Genomic DNA, 15804 nt, shown 5'->3' with positions numbered 1-15804 from the left:
TTAATTCAGGGAGTAAAGCACTTTGAGATCCTCAGGTCAAAAGTCCTATAGAACTGCAATGTTGTTTATTATTTATTTTATATTGTGATATAGACAACTGTCCCGTTGGGACTGGACTGAGATCACCAGCTCACCAAACAGCTGTCAAATGTTGTTAACTTTCAATCACTACTAACTTTGACAATGCTTGAACCAGTGACCTGGAGGAAGAACACTTCATGTCTCACTACCAATCATGTGAACCATGCAGACCTATGAAAACTATCAATTCATTTAAAAAGAAGGGGGAAAACATAATTGCTTTAAAAATAATATTCTCCCCATCATAAAATGTCAATAAAAACCATGTAATTGAAATATTTTCTTCTTTAATGTTTTTGGTGAATATGGAGGATGTGAGAGAGTTCTGTGTTTCTATCAATAATATATGCACCTCAGTTTACCTTCTTGATATTCTGCCTGATTGCAGAGAATTAAATCAAAGGAAGCTATTGGGAGGAATCAAACAGGAAATGAAACAACAATAGAGAAAAGATACACCAGTGAAAATACCAAGGGTCTTTAAAGGAATGATGGGGGAATTATTAACTGGGAAATGGTCCCCTGCCTGGCTGTAGCCAGGCGATCAGACGTTTTCTCCATGCCTGAGCAAGGAACAAAGGGACCCTAAACTGTTAATGACCCTGAAGGAAGGAGGGGATGAGCAGGCAGCAGCAGTTGGCGATGAGTCTCTTACAAAGAGATACTGAGAGACTGCTGCAGAGGCTGTCTGTCTCTCTTGGTCCAGGAATGGGAGTATCTTAGTTTCAATATGGTACATGCATCATGTAGTCCATCTGTTATCATAGAATCATAGAATATCAGGGTTGGAAGGGACCTCAGGAGGTCATCTAGTCCAACCCCCTGCTCAAAGCGGGACCAATCCCCAGACAGATTTTTGCCCCAGATCCCTAAGTGGCCCCCTCAAGGATTGAACTCACAACCCTGGGTTTATTTTAACCCATTTTTCTGAATGCTGTGTTCTGGCTGACTAATAAATCAGGCCTTGTGAAAATCATGGAATTTTATATATTTATTTGTTTGTTTGTTTTTAGAAAATTCATGGCAGTGACATAGGTAAAGCAGAGAATTTCACGGAATAGGCACAGAATGCAGTCAGAAAAAGGTCACTGCTGCATTCATTTGCCTCAAACTGGCCACTGAGTCCCTCCCCCCCGCCAAACTGCTGCAATCTTTTGCTGGAGCATGCTCTACGAGTTGCAACTTGCATGAGAGCAGCTGCTTTATTATATATCCTGTATCTACAATATATTACTGAGAGTTTTTCTCTGCAATGCGTAGTATATGTTTCTCCTTATCTCCAAATTGAGACATCTGAAAGAAATTATGTTGTAGCTCTGAAGACAAGAAAAACTCTTGCGTACAAAGAGACATTTCTCTTTTTTCCTCTTCTTTTTGCAGGATATATATTTTTCTGGCTTAGTTTTACTAAGTATTAATTTTAGCAAACACTATAGTTCTCTTCCAAGCTCCATTTATACTTCAAAATATTTTAAAAGCATGAGTAAATTGATAAACTTTGTAAGGTGACCTAAGGCCGGGAAATTCAGAACGTAGCCACTCCTTAGTAGCACCATCTACTCCTGGTAGGGTGTGCTGACATGGGATTGTGGTTAATAGCAGTTGCTAGATCTGAAAGAATGAGAATGGACAGTTGATCTTTTTCCATTGCCAGAAGCAGGTCATCAGTCAATGGGACTAGCACAGTGTGTGTGCTTGTACCCGGTCTGAAACAAGGCTGAAAAGAGGTCAAGGAAATCTCAGGCCCCTCGATAATGCCCAAGTTTCTTCATTACAACCCGCTTACTAGCCTTCCCTGAAAGAAGACTATTAGATGCAATATAAGAGTTAACGGTTTTGCCAGGCTCATGAGTTGCTTTCCTAGGTGTGGCTCTAATGCTTGTTCATTTGAGGCCTGTTGGCACATTGTCCTCCAAAGAGAGGTATTGACAGATTTCCCTAGTAACGAACCCAGTGTTCTCCCACAAACATACAGGAAACTCTGATGTCTGATTGCCTCAAAGATTAATCCTAAATTTTATTAATTAACATTATTGCGATTGCACTTATTCTCCAGCTGTACATCTGCACTCATTTTCCATTTGTAAAACCAAAATGCTCTTATCTGCAGCATTTCTTGTCTATGTATTGCGTACAGATTATTCCTCTATTTGAGACTGATGACAGTTCTAGGATATATTTAATGTAAGTGTGAAACTCTACAGGTTTCCTCAGGATATTATGATCTCATTACACTGCAAAAATGTGACTAGAAAGTATAAAAAGATTCATTTCATTTTCCTCCTTTCAGGTCAATGGGGATATTCCACCTCGATTAAAAAAGAGTGCTCATGAAAAAATCCTGGATTTCATCCGATCACGGCCCCCATTAAATCCTGTATGTAATCCAATATGTTTCTTCGTAGTGAAAGGCTGTCTGGCTTTTTTCAATGTGTTTGTGTTTTAGTGTTTTGTTTTAAAATGGTATAGTAGTACAAAGTATATCTGTTGTTTGTGTGCTGTGCATTTATTCTTATGTGTTTCACGTAAGAGCTGTTTAACTTTTCTGGTCTGTTTAGGAAGATCATTGTAAAATCCTGAAACCTTAACACTTACCTTTAGCAGTTATCCGATATCTTTGTGAATCTGTGTTGGTCTTATCTGCTTATAAAATTATACTTCCAATGTTCTTGTTAAAAAATCTCTGTGAGGAACGTACTCAACTGTGTTTATACGTGAATGAAAGTAAAATCACTTCAGAATAATCTGCTATTTAAAAGAATCCTTGTGAAATCACTTTCCAGGAATAATGCTTAGAATGAACATTCATTCTTTTTATACCCAAGGCCTCTGCAAGAAAACTGAAACCAACCCCACCACGGCCACGCAGCCTCCATGAAAGGATACTGGAGGAAATCAAGGCAGAAAGAAAGCTGCGCCCTGTCTCACCAGATGAGATCAGGCGTAGCAGGCTAGGTGAGTACTTGCTTTTGCTTATACTAGTTTTGAGCAGCAGTACTTGCACAAAACTACCCCACATAAGGATATTGGCAACAGGGCCGGTTCTAGGCACCAGCAAACCAAGCACGTGCTTGGGGTGGCACAATTTCAGGGGCGGCATTCCGGACACTTTTTTTGTTTCGTTTTGTTTTTTTGTTTTTTGGCTTGGGCTGGCAAAAAACCTAGAGCTGGCCCTGATTGGCAATGTCTGCACTGAGCTCAATTAAAATGGAGAATAAAATAACTCTTACCCTTTCAAAAGAGGGTAAAGCCTGCAGGCTCTGTTAGTGCTATGCACCCTTTCTGGTAACTTTAGGAATAGAAGAATTTAGTACCTTGAAATGATTATTTTCTTGTTTTAAAAATAAAAGATGTGTGATTTAGACTGATTGCGTCAGGTTTCTGATGTCATAATTAGGGGATTTTAAGTGACATAATGTTGATTATTGTGCAGAGGGATTTACATTAGATCGTCTCATGGACGGGAATGGAGGTTTGTTTCCCTAATACGCAACTTAAAGTGTTACACACAGATGTTTTTTAAATTCATTTTATTCTTTTGTTTCCTGCTCTAAGCTCCATTAATCTCACGGTCCTTTATTGATTATCTGTGTTTAAGTTTTCCTGAACTTTTGAGCTGAGAGCATTGCAGTCATTTTAGATGTAAATCTTTGCTTCACAGTATAAGTTATGGAGCCCCTGTAAGCGTTCATATAAATTTCAGTAAGCGACTGATTCAGCTCTGAATTGCAAAGCAGTTTGTTTCTGAAGTGTACATGAAACAATATATTGCCTATTATAAAATTCTATAAGTATGACATTTTTCACAAGTCGCCACTTTATGCCTCAGAACCATTGAACTAAAGCAAAGCCTGACCACTAAAGATATTGCAAATATTCCAAACTGTTACTTCCATTTTCCTTCTTTAAGCATAAAGTATTTAACTGTCACAGAGAAGCTTTGTTAACTGGATTTATGCAGAGAAAGAGTGACGTCTTGTGGCTAAAGAGGCAAAAAAACAACACACACCTGTATTCTCTGTTGTTCTGTTTGGCAGGCAGGGCCGGCGCTTCCACTAGGCGACCCTAGGCAGTTGCCTAGGGTGGCAGGATTTGGGGGGCGGCATTTTGCTGCCCTCAGCGGAAATTCGGCGGCGGGGGGTCCTTCCGCTCCGGCTCTTCGGCGGAAATTCAGCGGCGGGTCCTTCACTTGCTCTGGGACCCGCCGCCAAAGTGCCCTGAAGACGCGGAGCGGAAGGACCCCCGCCGCCGAATGCTCAGAGGAGGAGCACTGCCGCCTAGGGCGGCAAAAACCCTGGCGCCGCTCCTGTTGGCAGTATATCTATGCCTGGCGCATTTATTTAAAGGCAGTGGTCCAAACTCAAGTGGGTTGTATTTTTTCGTTGTCTGTAGGGGAAAATTGTTATCACTTTTATTTCAGCCAATTTTGGAGGGAGTGTTTGTGTGGCACTTGGATGCTTTTTAGCAGCAGGATTTTCTGAACACTGTTTCGCAGACCATCTGGAGCCTGCTGTGGACTTGATTTATGGTTGCCATAGCTATTGGTTTCTTTTTACCTGCTCAAACCCTTTTTTATATGAAAGACTGTGGAAGCTCAGCAGAATCTCGAGTGGATTCCTTTTCTTTACTTAAGTATATAAAAAATCAACTTTAATATACGATATGTTCTCCATTTGGGAACTCTGTCTTAGAATCCTAGAACTGGAAGGGAGGACCACGAAAGGTCTTCAGGTCCAGTCCCCTGCACTGAAGGCAGGACTAAATCTTGTGGTAGTCCTCTTTCAGCCCGGTCAGATTTTTCACCACTCAGTTATATGGCTCGAAAAATGGAATATTAGAGCATGCTTAGGTATGAATGGGGAATTCATGAGAGTTTATTATACAGACTACAGTAGACTAAATTTTTTTTTCTCTCAAGCACCTGTGTAAACACCTAATTGTCATTAGCTTGAAGAAAGAAAGAAAAATATTTTGTGACTCATTCAGAAGTATTGCTTCTTGTGTTAGAAGTACATTAGTTTTTTTCCTTCTTCATATTGAAACGGACACAATAGATTCGTTGTCTGAAATATCAAAATTTTCTTCAGAGCAAAATTTATATCTTTTTGGTAGATTTGGGGATGGGAAAAGAGCAGCCACATTCAGAAAGCTATAAATAGTCCTGGCTTACAGATAGATAAGTATTGCATGTAATTTAGTGTAGTGAAAATGTAATGTAATAAGGCTTAAGGATTTTAAATCTAAATGGAAGCCCAACATAGAACACAGATGGGAGAAAGATGTGGAAATGATTGTGGATAATACATTTAAACCATCTGGACAGACACAGTTGACAACAGTGAAAATAAATGAAGTTTTGGAGTGTATTAATGAAAGTATAGAGTATATTATACATGTGCAGGAGTTATTCTGTTATCTAAAGCATAGAGAAACCTTGTTTGGAATATGGTAATCTTGGTAATCATATTGTGCATAACCAATTACACACACAGAGAAATTTGCAACAGAGGAGTGACCAGTATGAATAAGTGTCTGATAGAAATGAGTGGTTTATATAGGCTCATAAGAGGTCTGAATAAAATGGAAGAAAAAGAGAAGCATAGAAGGTTTATCTCCTTTAGTTGAAAGAGTTTATTTCCTGGTATGAACAAGTTGAGCTAATGTAGCCTTGAAGAAAACCAGTTCTTCCCTTCTGTATTTCATTTGCATATTTCATTTGCTTTAGGTTAGGAGTGAGGGGTGTGCCATTGAGGGGAAAAAATAATTTAAAACCTGGCTGTAATTTAAGTGGACAGAGATTTTAATATATTTAGCCATTCTTTTTGCAACTGCTGTTGCCTCTGGCTTATATTGTCCATTCTTGCTCTAAAGGAAAAGTACCTCTACTCCCAGGTTTGGCTCTGGGTCAGACACCTACTGTACATAACCTTAACTCATTCCCATTTACAAGGCTTATTCCTATGCAACCTTTTTTAAACACATAGCTTAAGGGGATGTGTGGCTGCTGGATCATTCATACAAGCTTGCACATTTTACAGGCTGGCAAATCAGCATTCAGGCAAATAGGTGCAGATATTTTACATATCCAGTAAGTTCATTTTCCACCTTGTGTTTATTCTGACTGTTGGGATTGACCTGCTAAAGTCGTCTCAAGTAAGAATGAATCTGACATTATCCTAATCCCTACTAGACATTGGATATTTTTGAAATGTGGACCGATTTTAACACAATTGGCAGTTTATGTTCAGGATTGGTCCAGGCGCTGGATGTCAGAAGTGAGGTGCATTGAGCAGCTGTGCCACAGCAGTTGCTTGTAGCCATGTCTCTCATTTTCATGAGTGATAAAATTCACCTACAAATGTTGAACAATAAATACATATATGGGACAGGGATATTCGTTACATAAACTTTCCAGACCCAGTTAACCTTTGACTGCTTATTGTCCTACAAATGGGAACAAACTGTTCAGAGGGCTGAAAAGGAGACAGCAGGATACTAGATCCATTTTGAAGACTGAGGAAAACCAGAACAGGGGGCAATTTTGAACCAGGCGTTAGGATTCAGCCATACACACAGTGTCAGATTCTTTTTTGGGGGGGGAGGAAGAGGGGAGGTTCTGTAAAGATACCAAATGTTGATTTTTTTTTAATGTCTCTCTTAATTAGTTATGATCATGGGAGATTAAGCTTTCAGAAATGTTAGAATCTTTGTTTCAGTTCACTGAAATTTGTGTGAAATGTGGTTCTGTACTTTTTAATTTTTTTCTCTGTCAGCTACAGTTTTTCTTTCATAAATGTTATTTTAAGTGAAAACCTTACTTTCTGTTTTTCAAGATGCTTATCTCTTGTGTTAGCATCTGGTTTTATTGTATTCTAAAACCAGTGTTCTACAGATCTATCTTTTAAAATATCTTTCTTACACATACTGTATTTGCAAGTGCCAGTGATGCTATTATAGTGTTTACACCTCCAGTGTTACCATAGTAAAGAAAAACATGTTTTAGACACATTTTGGATTTATATTAGCCTGGGCATCCAAATCCAAAATGTCTTAAGTGGACCTAATCTTTTCTTTTTGTTACCCCTCTGCCTTCCTAACAGCTTAATTGTTTTCTTTTTGTTGTTTTTGTTTCCTTTTTCAGCAATGCGGCCACTTAGCATGTCTTACAGTTTTGACCTGTCAGGTAAAAGGTGCTATAACACCTGACGTGGTTATTGTGTTTATTGTGAAATTTGTTCCATCCATTTGTTTGTTTAACCCTCATGTAAGAAAGAAACGTGAAGGGATTCTTCTAAGCCATGGTCAGTGAGAGGAAAGATTCATCTAGATTTCCTATTAAAATCTATAGTTCTGCTACCAAATAGGGATATACACGTATAAGGAACTACTATATTTCACCTGTAATTGAATTTTGTGAAGAATAAGGTGGTCCACAGCTAGCCCTAAACCCTAGGAAAGGGCTTATTTCACCTTAAAGTCTGATTTTATTATTTACTAAATCAACCCTTTTCCTGAAGCTTTGCTTTTAAGCTAAATCTTTTAGTCTTGGTTTGACCAATAAATATAAGTACTGTAGTGTGTTAAAGTCAAATGTCTAGGGAATCACTTTTTGACTTGACCATCTTCTGCAATATTTTATTTCTTGAGATTATTCAAAAACTGTTAAATCTTTCATTGAAATTTTCTTAATTAACATTTCATGTACACACACATTGCAGAGAAACACTGATGTATATATCTATATATATAGTGTGTGTGTGTATATTTATGTAACTTAATCTCATTTGTCAGTGCACTGTGGAACTCTTATGAAGAACAAGTGATTTAGCTATGTTGGAAGGTTTGCAATCTTTGTTAGTTATACATGCTCACTCCAATAAGCTTTGCAGCATTAAAATGTTAAAGAAGAGTGCAAAGCTTCTAACAAATCCATGGGGATTCACTCCTGAGCCACCATCTTGGAATTTCTTATTAATTTTTAATGTACCCATGTTCTTCTGTCTAATTCTCTGTGAATTCCCTCTCTTTGAGGGGGAAATCTCAGTGGTCATAAATTAAGCATTTAAAGTTTTAATGAGGATGCAGGACTTATCGCTGAGACTGACCCCTGAGAAAGAAAACTACCTTCTACGCGGTGAAGGGTCCCATCTCTGCTGTAGTATTCTGCCTACACCTGGAATGGGAACCTAATAGATGGCTAGATTTCTCTAGTGCCTTTTATTTTATAGGAAGGGTATAAGCAATAACAGACTGCAAAGTGCCTGCAGTGCTCCTGAACACTGTCAGAGGAGTGTGCTCTGAGGTGTGAAGCCAAACACCCTCATTCACAACCATTTAGATTCCTTCTTACCTCATACCAATGTGCCATATCAGCCCCTGAGACCTATGCACTGTGGGGAATCACTACACTCAGATCTTATCCTTTCCATGCAGCTAGGAAGGCATGACTCAGAGCTGGTGCAGTTATGGGACCTCCACATGAATGATCCTGTTCCTCCAGTAGATCCCTAAGATAAGCAGGTTCCAAGTAAAATCCATCCCCTCATTCTGTGAGGAGGCAAAACATTCTATATCCCTCATTCACCATCACACACAAGGAATAACCTGGGACTCTCACAAAGTTCTCCTTCACCCCCATATCTCCAATCGCTTCCTATGGGTTTTCCCATGGGAGGAGATAATATGGCCCAATGTTTTCCTATTTATCATCTAGAAAGACCATATTTGAATGGTTTATTATCATGATGTAAAGAAGCACGATGATTTGGTAATCCCAGCAGCAAAGTTTAGAGTGAGCATCTAATATGGTGTATTATAACATTTTCTAATGGCGGCAAAATGTTCCACTAGCCAGTGCTCATGTTAGGTGCTACACTGTGTCCTTTTAAGATCTGGAAATTCCTTGTACATAAGGTCAGATACTAGTGTAAGCGGTCAAACTTTTATTTTTCAACTCTTCTGTTACTTCCAAATAAAGCTGAATGAGCTGATAGTGCAGGAGAGTAGAACAGAACATGGCAAGAGTACCTTTACTGATCAGCGTAGGAGGGAGGATGTCCAGCACTATCCCTTTAAATGTGTCTGTTTGCTTATTCTCTTCTTGTCTTCAGTTAACTTGCTCTTTTCAGGATTTCTGTTCAGTCATGGATCTGAGACATGTTCCTACTTAGTTAAATGCAAAATGATTTTGCTTAACCATCCTTTATTAATTCATTATCATAACATCTTTGTTAAATACAAACTACTTCATAATAACCTACAGTACTAAACTATGCCTTGGAGTTGATCTTTCTGACTGACCACTGAAGAACTCTTCCTGTTTTCTTTATCCATTTGCTAAATGTACTTTAACACTCATGTGATTCACACAGAGATGTGATACTGCTTTGTTGTCTGAATGATCCTATACATGACCTTTGGAAGCAAATTCAGGGGGATGAAAACGTTCTCACAGGGAGAAGTGAGACAACAGATCAGACAACACAAAATGATTTAGTTTGGGATGTAAATAAAAAGCAGACACATGGTTTTGTTTAATTTTGTTGCTTTGTTGATACTTTTGCTTTATTCTTTATTTTGATGGGAGGGTTTTAAATTTGCTTCCATTTTGTAATTATTATTTTCACATTTTTTCTTGATGTTTATTTTCATTGCTGTCTGCCCAGCTGAAGAGATGTCATAAAAATATAAACTCTCACTGAAAAGCAGAACCTTCCTCTCAAATTTTCATGCTAAAGAACATGTTTTTGGCCCTGCTACAGCAGCTTTGTGCTGTTCTGGTGGTCCAAAGCAGCTGTAAAGCTGGCTTAGCCAAGTAGTGAAGGATTCTCCTTGTGTTAGGGAAACTTGAGGGTGTTGAGCCAATGTGGCTGGTATGTGCCACTCTTCTCAGCCATTGGCACAGGGAGCATTTCTAGAGGAAATAGGATGTGCACAAGACTTTCCTATTCCCAGCTGGCAGAATAGAGCCATTGGTAGCTGGATGTAAGTTACTGCAGTCTTAAAGGTAGCTTAAAGCCACTTTTGCTTCCCTCGACCTGTGTTGCACATAGCTCAAAAGACGGGAGCATCTGACCGTGAACATACAACCCATTTTGTCCTCTAAATCGAACACAAAAAAATGAAATAACTGCTGCAGAAACTGCTGTTTTTCATATCTACAAAGTTAATGCTTTCATTGTTTTCCAAAGCTGCTGCGCTCAGGCTCCAGTAGGGGTTGTTCTTCATATGCCCAAATCTCGGAGATGTGGAGCAGAATCACACATCATTTGAATGTCAGGAAAATGCTCAGGAAAGGCAGATAATCTATTAGTTTAGTTACCATGGTAATGAGCATGGTACCCACACCTAGAAAGATAAATTTTTCAGTATACTGATTAATTAGTTTTCTTGTCTGAATTAAATATGCAAGTCATCTATCATAACGAAGAGCATACCTTTGTGCTACAATTACTCATCATATAGTCTTTTCCCAGTATTCTCACAATGTAACTAATGTAGGACAAACCTATATTAATCCAGAGAATCCATTTTCTTTTCTGCCTTCGTTTTAACATGCTGTAAAAATGTTAAGGCAAAGGAGCATATTTTACAGTAGAAACCAGGTCCAGTTTTCTGTTCCCATCATGTGTCAATGAAAGCTGATTAGGACAGAAACACCATATGGTTAGTTAGCATATAATCTGTGATCTACTTAATTCCTTGTTTCATAAGAGAAGTAGTCTTACATGTAAATAAAAACAAATTTCAATTTATCCTAGTTTTTTTGGACTTTCACTCTCTCACACACACATGCCTTAAGACTAGTCACAGACACAGAAGTAGCAACACATAAGGAATGTCTTATGTAGTCAAGTTATCAAACTCACAGCTTTTTGTTGTTTCCACGTGGCCTGAAATATTTGATAGCTTAAGAGAATCTCAGAGAAACCAAAAGTATTTTCCTAATGCTTCAGCTAGTATTTACCTTGGAATCAGTGACTTGCAACCTAGTTAACAGATGCTGGTGCCCCATTTGTCTGGCAAAACTTAATTTCTACTGTAATACAATGTTCACTCCAGGACCCCCTTGATACACATGCTTGTCTGGGCAGCAGCTGAATCACCTCAGAAATGTTCACAATCATTTGTATGATCTAGAACTGGTTCAAATATTTAATGGGTATTTTTTTGTTATAAATTTAGTCCACCGTTGGTTTCAGCTAATTGTTTGCAAACCAAATCTGATTTTCTTAATGGGCATTCATTACTAATAAGTATCAGTTTATTGGTTATTTGTGAGCTGTCCACCTTGACTATTCAATCTTTTTTTTTAGAAGCACATGGCAATGTTTCTGATTCCTGATTAGATTACTGAAACATTTTAAACAGGAAAATAACAGATGTGACTAGAGGGTTACAAACAACACTGTTAGAATTTTGGGGCAAATTGTGCTGAAATCTGTGAAACTTTATGCATTCACATTTTTTTCCACCAATACCCAGCAGTTGTCCACATGTTCACAAATAACTAATAGTCTGACCACGTGAATCCTAGTAAACTGAACTCAACCCTTTTTTTTGCAAATTAGGCGTGTGGGTTTTTTGGTTTTTGTTTTTTCCGAAAAACTTTCCCTTTGGATTTCCTCAGAGTAGAGGGGGATGATGGATGACATGTCGTATTTAAGAGCTATTCAAAACAAATTTGATATATTATGTTCTAGTAGATTCACCTGAAGTGTCACTTGTATTTCAGGGTATTACAGTAAATCAGTAAATACTTCTAAACATTTTAAGTACTTCTTTCAGTTGTGGGCTTCCTGTCTAAAAATAGAACTCTTCTAGATTTTGTATGTATGGATAGGCAACACAAATGCTAGATGTCTCATATGTCCCATACTTTGGTCAAAAGAGGGCACCTAAATGTTTAAGAAACATTGACCTATAAAATGTATGTCCTGAATATTCAGTTCCCCACATCTCTTCCCCTGACTCTAGGAGCCCCTTCTCCAAGATCTGGATGCCACCCCTTACTTGGATGTTTTTGGAGGATGCAAATCACCTGCATACACCACCTCCCACCTCACAAGTCCAAAGGCTATGGACACATGGGTCCTTTCTCCTACTCCCCATTCTTCAGGCAGTGAGATCACTGTCTCGTGTTCCCAAGAAGGGTTTTGAGGGGAGAGAAGTTGCACATGCCCATCCTGTTCTTGCTGCCATTGCTGGTTCTCTGGCTCTTATGAGCTATTATGTCCAAGGTTTCCCTAGCTACAGTTAAGGGGATTTCCCGAGAAACTATATGCAAGTGACCATGAGGTTTGTCAGCCCAAGAGGCAGCACATGCAGCAGGGATGTTTTTTCTACTACTACTACTACTACTACTACTACAAGATGGGGGTGAGAGGGCACAACCTTCTGGAATCGTGTTGGGCAGTGGCAACACCAGGAAGACAACTGATGTTGTCCTCTTTGAAAATCAGGAAGGAGGGGAAAAAAGCCATTCAGCCCCAGAAGATATTGTACCATTCAAGAGGCCCATTAGTAATACCCTAGAAGACATAAAAATAAAGAGTGGAGAAGTTCAGAGGCCTGTGATGGAAGACTCTTGGCCGGGAAAACCTGGAAGCTATAATAATAGTGTAGTATTCAGATTCACAGCCTTGGAGTAGTCCCACGATTCAGAGAGTCCCTTTTCTCACTTCTGTAGTTGCAGGTAGAATTTTATTCAGGAATTACACTATACTCTCTGCCCTCCACCCAATTTGTTTTCCTACTTCCAACATTTAGCCATTACCTGATTGCCTTTAAAAACGTGTAACTAATTTAACTCAGATTATTGTTTAAAGTAAAAATCTGCCTAAATGAGAATCTTGTACAACAGGCAAATTACTATAAATTGTCTACACAAGGTAATTTTAGCCACCAGTGAAGCTGCACCCATTCAATTCTCATAGTGTAGACAATTTACCTCAGGGCAAATTATGCTGTACCAAGATAAACTATGTCTGTACTTGCTATTTACACCACTGCAGCTACATAAGTGACTAAAAAGGATGATCCAGTGATTAGTGTGCTAGCCTCGGATTTGGGAGGCTCAATTCCCTGCTCTGCCACAGAGATCCTGTGTGACCTTGGCCAAGTCATTTAGCCTCTCTTTGCCTTAGTTCTCGTGATGTAAAATGCTGTAAGGAATAATACTTCCTTAACTCACAAGGGTGTTGTGAGCACAAATATATTATGAGGTACTCATTCACTACACTGATGGGGATCATATAACTGCATAGATAGAAAGGCCAGATGCTTAGGCAAATATGCAAACCAGAGATGTAAATATTCCCACTAAATGCTGCCCCTTCTAAACACAGAAAATTTTTAAACATATTGAAACCTCACCCTTTCTCTGCTCTTTTTCTGGGATAAAACCGATAAGTCAATCTAACCTTTTCCCCCCAGCCAGAATATCAAAAGCTAGATTATTGTCTAGGTTTAGACTGGACACAGCAGACCTCATGCTTACATTATACGTGCCTCATTCTGATCTCATATTGGTGACTATCCAGAGCACCTTTACTGAACTCTATGAAGTTACACCCATGTAAAATCTGTGTAGGAGTAAATAGAATCAGGTCCTATGATTCCATTGTTACATGATGCAAGACTTGACCAAATGCATATATTTTCATTTTTAATATGCATTAAAATATAAACATGGGATTATGCACATTTTAGACAAGATATTTATAACTCATTGTCATTGCTGTTCAGTATATGAAAAAGAAAGCATAATTGCACCACAGTGGAATAGTTTGTGTTTGTTTTGTGTCAAAACTCATAATTTCAATGTAGAATGGTCTTGGTATTCACTGGAGATCCACCTGTCTGTTTTTAGCAGTGCATCCCTGTTTCTTTGGATTCTGATTATTTAGCTAATTGTAGCAAATCATTAGGTGGCAGGATGTTTACTCCTTTAAATGAGGATTTTTTTTAATGCTAAAGTATAAAAAATTCAAAGTGCACTGCTATTTTTTCCACTGCTCTCATTCTCTCATATCATGTCTGTACCACACACCACGACCTGTAATTTTCTGAGCAACATATTGCTAAAGTAAAATAACCTTACACGTGTAATTATCATAGTGAGGTTTTTCTCTGTGCACACTGCCTTGGCAGTAAGAGCTGAGAGGGGCATCACAAGTTGATTGCTGTGATATCTATTCCTTCTAAGGTCCAAGTACAACCATTTTGTTTCTTTTGCCAGATGTATCCACACCAGAGGCCTCAAGAAAATTAGCAGACAGCTCTGTAGTAAATGGTGGCTTGACACCACAAGCAAAGGTGAATGGCGTCAGCACTACCCAAGTGACAATGCAGCGAAAGAGACTCCTTAAAGCCCCTACGTTGGCTGAACTGGATAGCTCGGATTCAGAGGTAAGACAACAGGAGCCCATGCTCAGGGCCCGCCCCAGGCAGCCAAAAAAAAAAAAAGCCACGATCGCGATCTGCGGTGGCAATTCGGCGGGAGGTCCTTCGCTCCGAGCGGGAGTGAGGGTCCGTCCGCCGAATAGCTGGACGTGCCACCCCTCTCCGGAGCGGCCGCCCCAAGCACCTGCTTGACAGGCTGGTGCCTGGAGCCGGCCCTGCCCATGCTTTCTCCTCAATTGAATTTCAGAATTTAGTCTTTCTACTGATTCATGGAACTAATAAACTGGGGCAATAGTTTCATAGGTACTATTTAATCCTGGGGGTTTCTTAGTTATAATTTGAGGATTGGCTTACTGCATTGCCAACCACAAAAAGTTCAAAAATCATAAGTCACATCCTAAATAATCATGACAGTTACAATGTGAGCAAGTCTTGTAAATGTATTGCAAGTAACACAATTTTGGTCCCCATGCAGGAGCGTTCTCTGAAGGCCCCAACTGTGAATATGACCCCATTGTGCTAGGCACTGTACAAAAACATAGTGAGAGACAGTCTCCCCAGGGAGTTTACAATTCAGCACAAAGCGTGGGGGTGAGTTTGTGATGTGGGAGCTGAAACTGGGACCTACCAAACTCATCTCATTTGTGGGCAACCACATATCCTTTAGATCAGTGGTTTTCAAGCTTTTTTTTCTGGGGACCCAGTTGAAGAAAATTGTTGATGCCTGCAACCCAACGGAGCTGGGGATGAGGGATTTGGGCTGTGGGAGGGGCTCAGGACTGGGGCAGAGGGTTGGGGTGCGGAGGTGAGGGCTGCAAGGTGGGGCTGGGAATGCGGGGTTCATGGTGTGAGAGGGGGCTCTGGGCGGGGGGGTGGAGTGTGGGAGGGGGTCAGGGCTCTGGGCTGTGGGTGCAGGCTCTGGGGTGGAGCGGGGATGAGGGGTTTGGGGTGTAGGAGAGGGCTCCGGGTTTGGGGGGGCTCAGGGCTGGGGCAGGGGTTTGGGGCGTGGGCTTACCTCCGGCGACTCCCGTTCAGCGGCACAGCCAGGGTACAGAGGCAGGTTTCCCGCCTGTCCTGGCAACACAGACCACGCTGTGCCCCAGAAGCAGGTCTGGCTCCTAGGAGGAGGCGCGCAAGTGGCTCCACGCGGCTCTCACTTGCAGGCACTGCGCCCCTGCTCCTATTGGCCAGTTCCCGGCCAATGGGAGTGCGGAGCCAGTGCTCGGGTGGGGACAGCACACAGAGCCCCGTGGTCCCCCCGCCTAGGAGCCGGACCTGCTGCTGGCCGCTTCTGGGGCGCAGCGCGGTGTCGGAACAGGT

At 40.3% G+C, this 15804-nt stretch overlaps 1 protein-coding gene across 1 annotated transcript in view; it reads left to right on the top strand.

Moving 5' to 3' along the window:
- SPIRE1 (spire type actin nucleation factor 1) overlaps window positions 1–15804 on the top strand; it is a 190464-nt gene that overhangs the window by 155270 nt on the left and 19390 nt on the right. The window contains exons 7-10 of the mRNA XM_065399520.1: window positions 2372–2458; window positions 2907–3036; window positions 7223–7264; window positions 14321–14490. Coding sequence (XP_065255592.1) covers window positions 2372–2458; window positions 2907–3036; window positions 7223–7264; window positions 14321–14490 — 429 coding nt within the window. The remainder of the gene's footprint in view (window positions 1–2371; window positions 2459–2906; window positions 3037–7222; window positions 7265–14320; window positions 14491–15804) is intronic.

Source organism: Emys orbicularis, chromosome 2 (assembly GCF_028017835.1).
Source record: "Emys orbicularis isolate rEmyOrb1 chromosome 2, rEmyOrb1.hap1, whole genome shotgun sequence".
Classification (NCBI taxonomy): domain Eukaryota; kingdom Metazoa; phylum Chordata; order Testudines; family Emydidae; genus Emys; species Emys orbicularis.
Note: the sequence above shows the minus strand (reverse complement) of the source record. Positions and strands in the feature narration are given on the sequence as shown.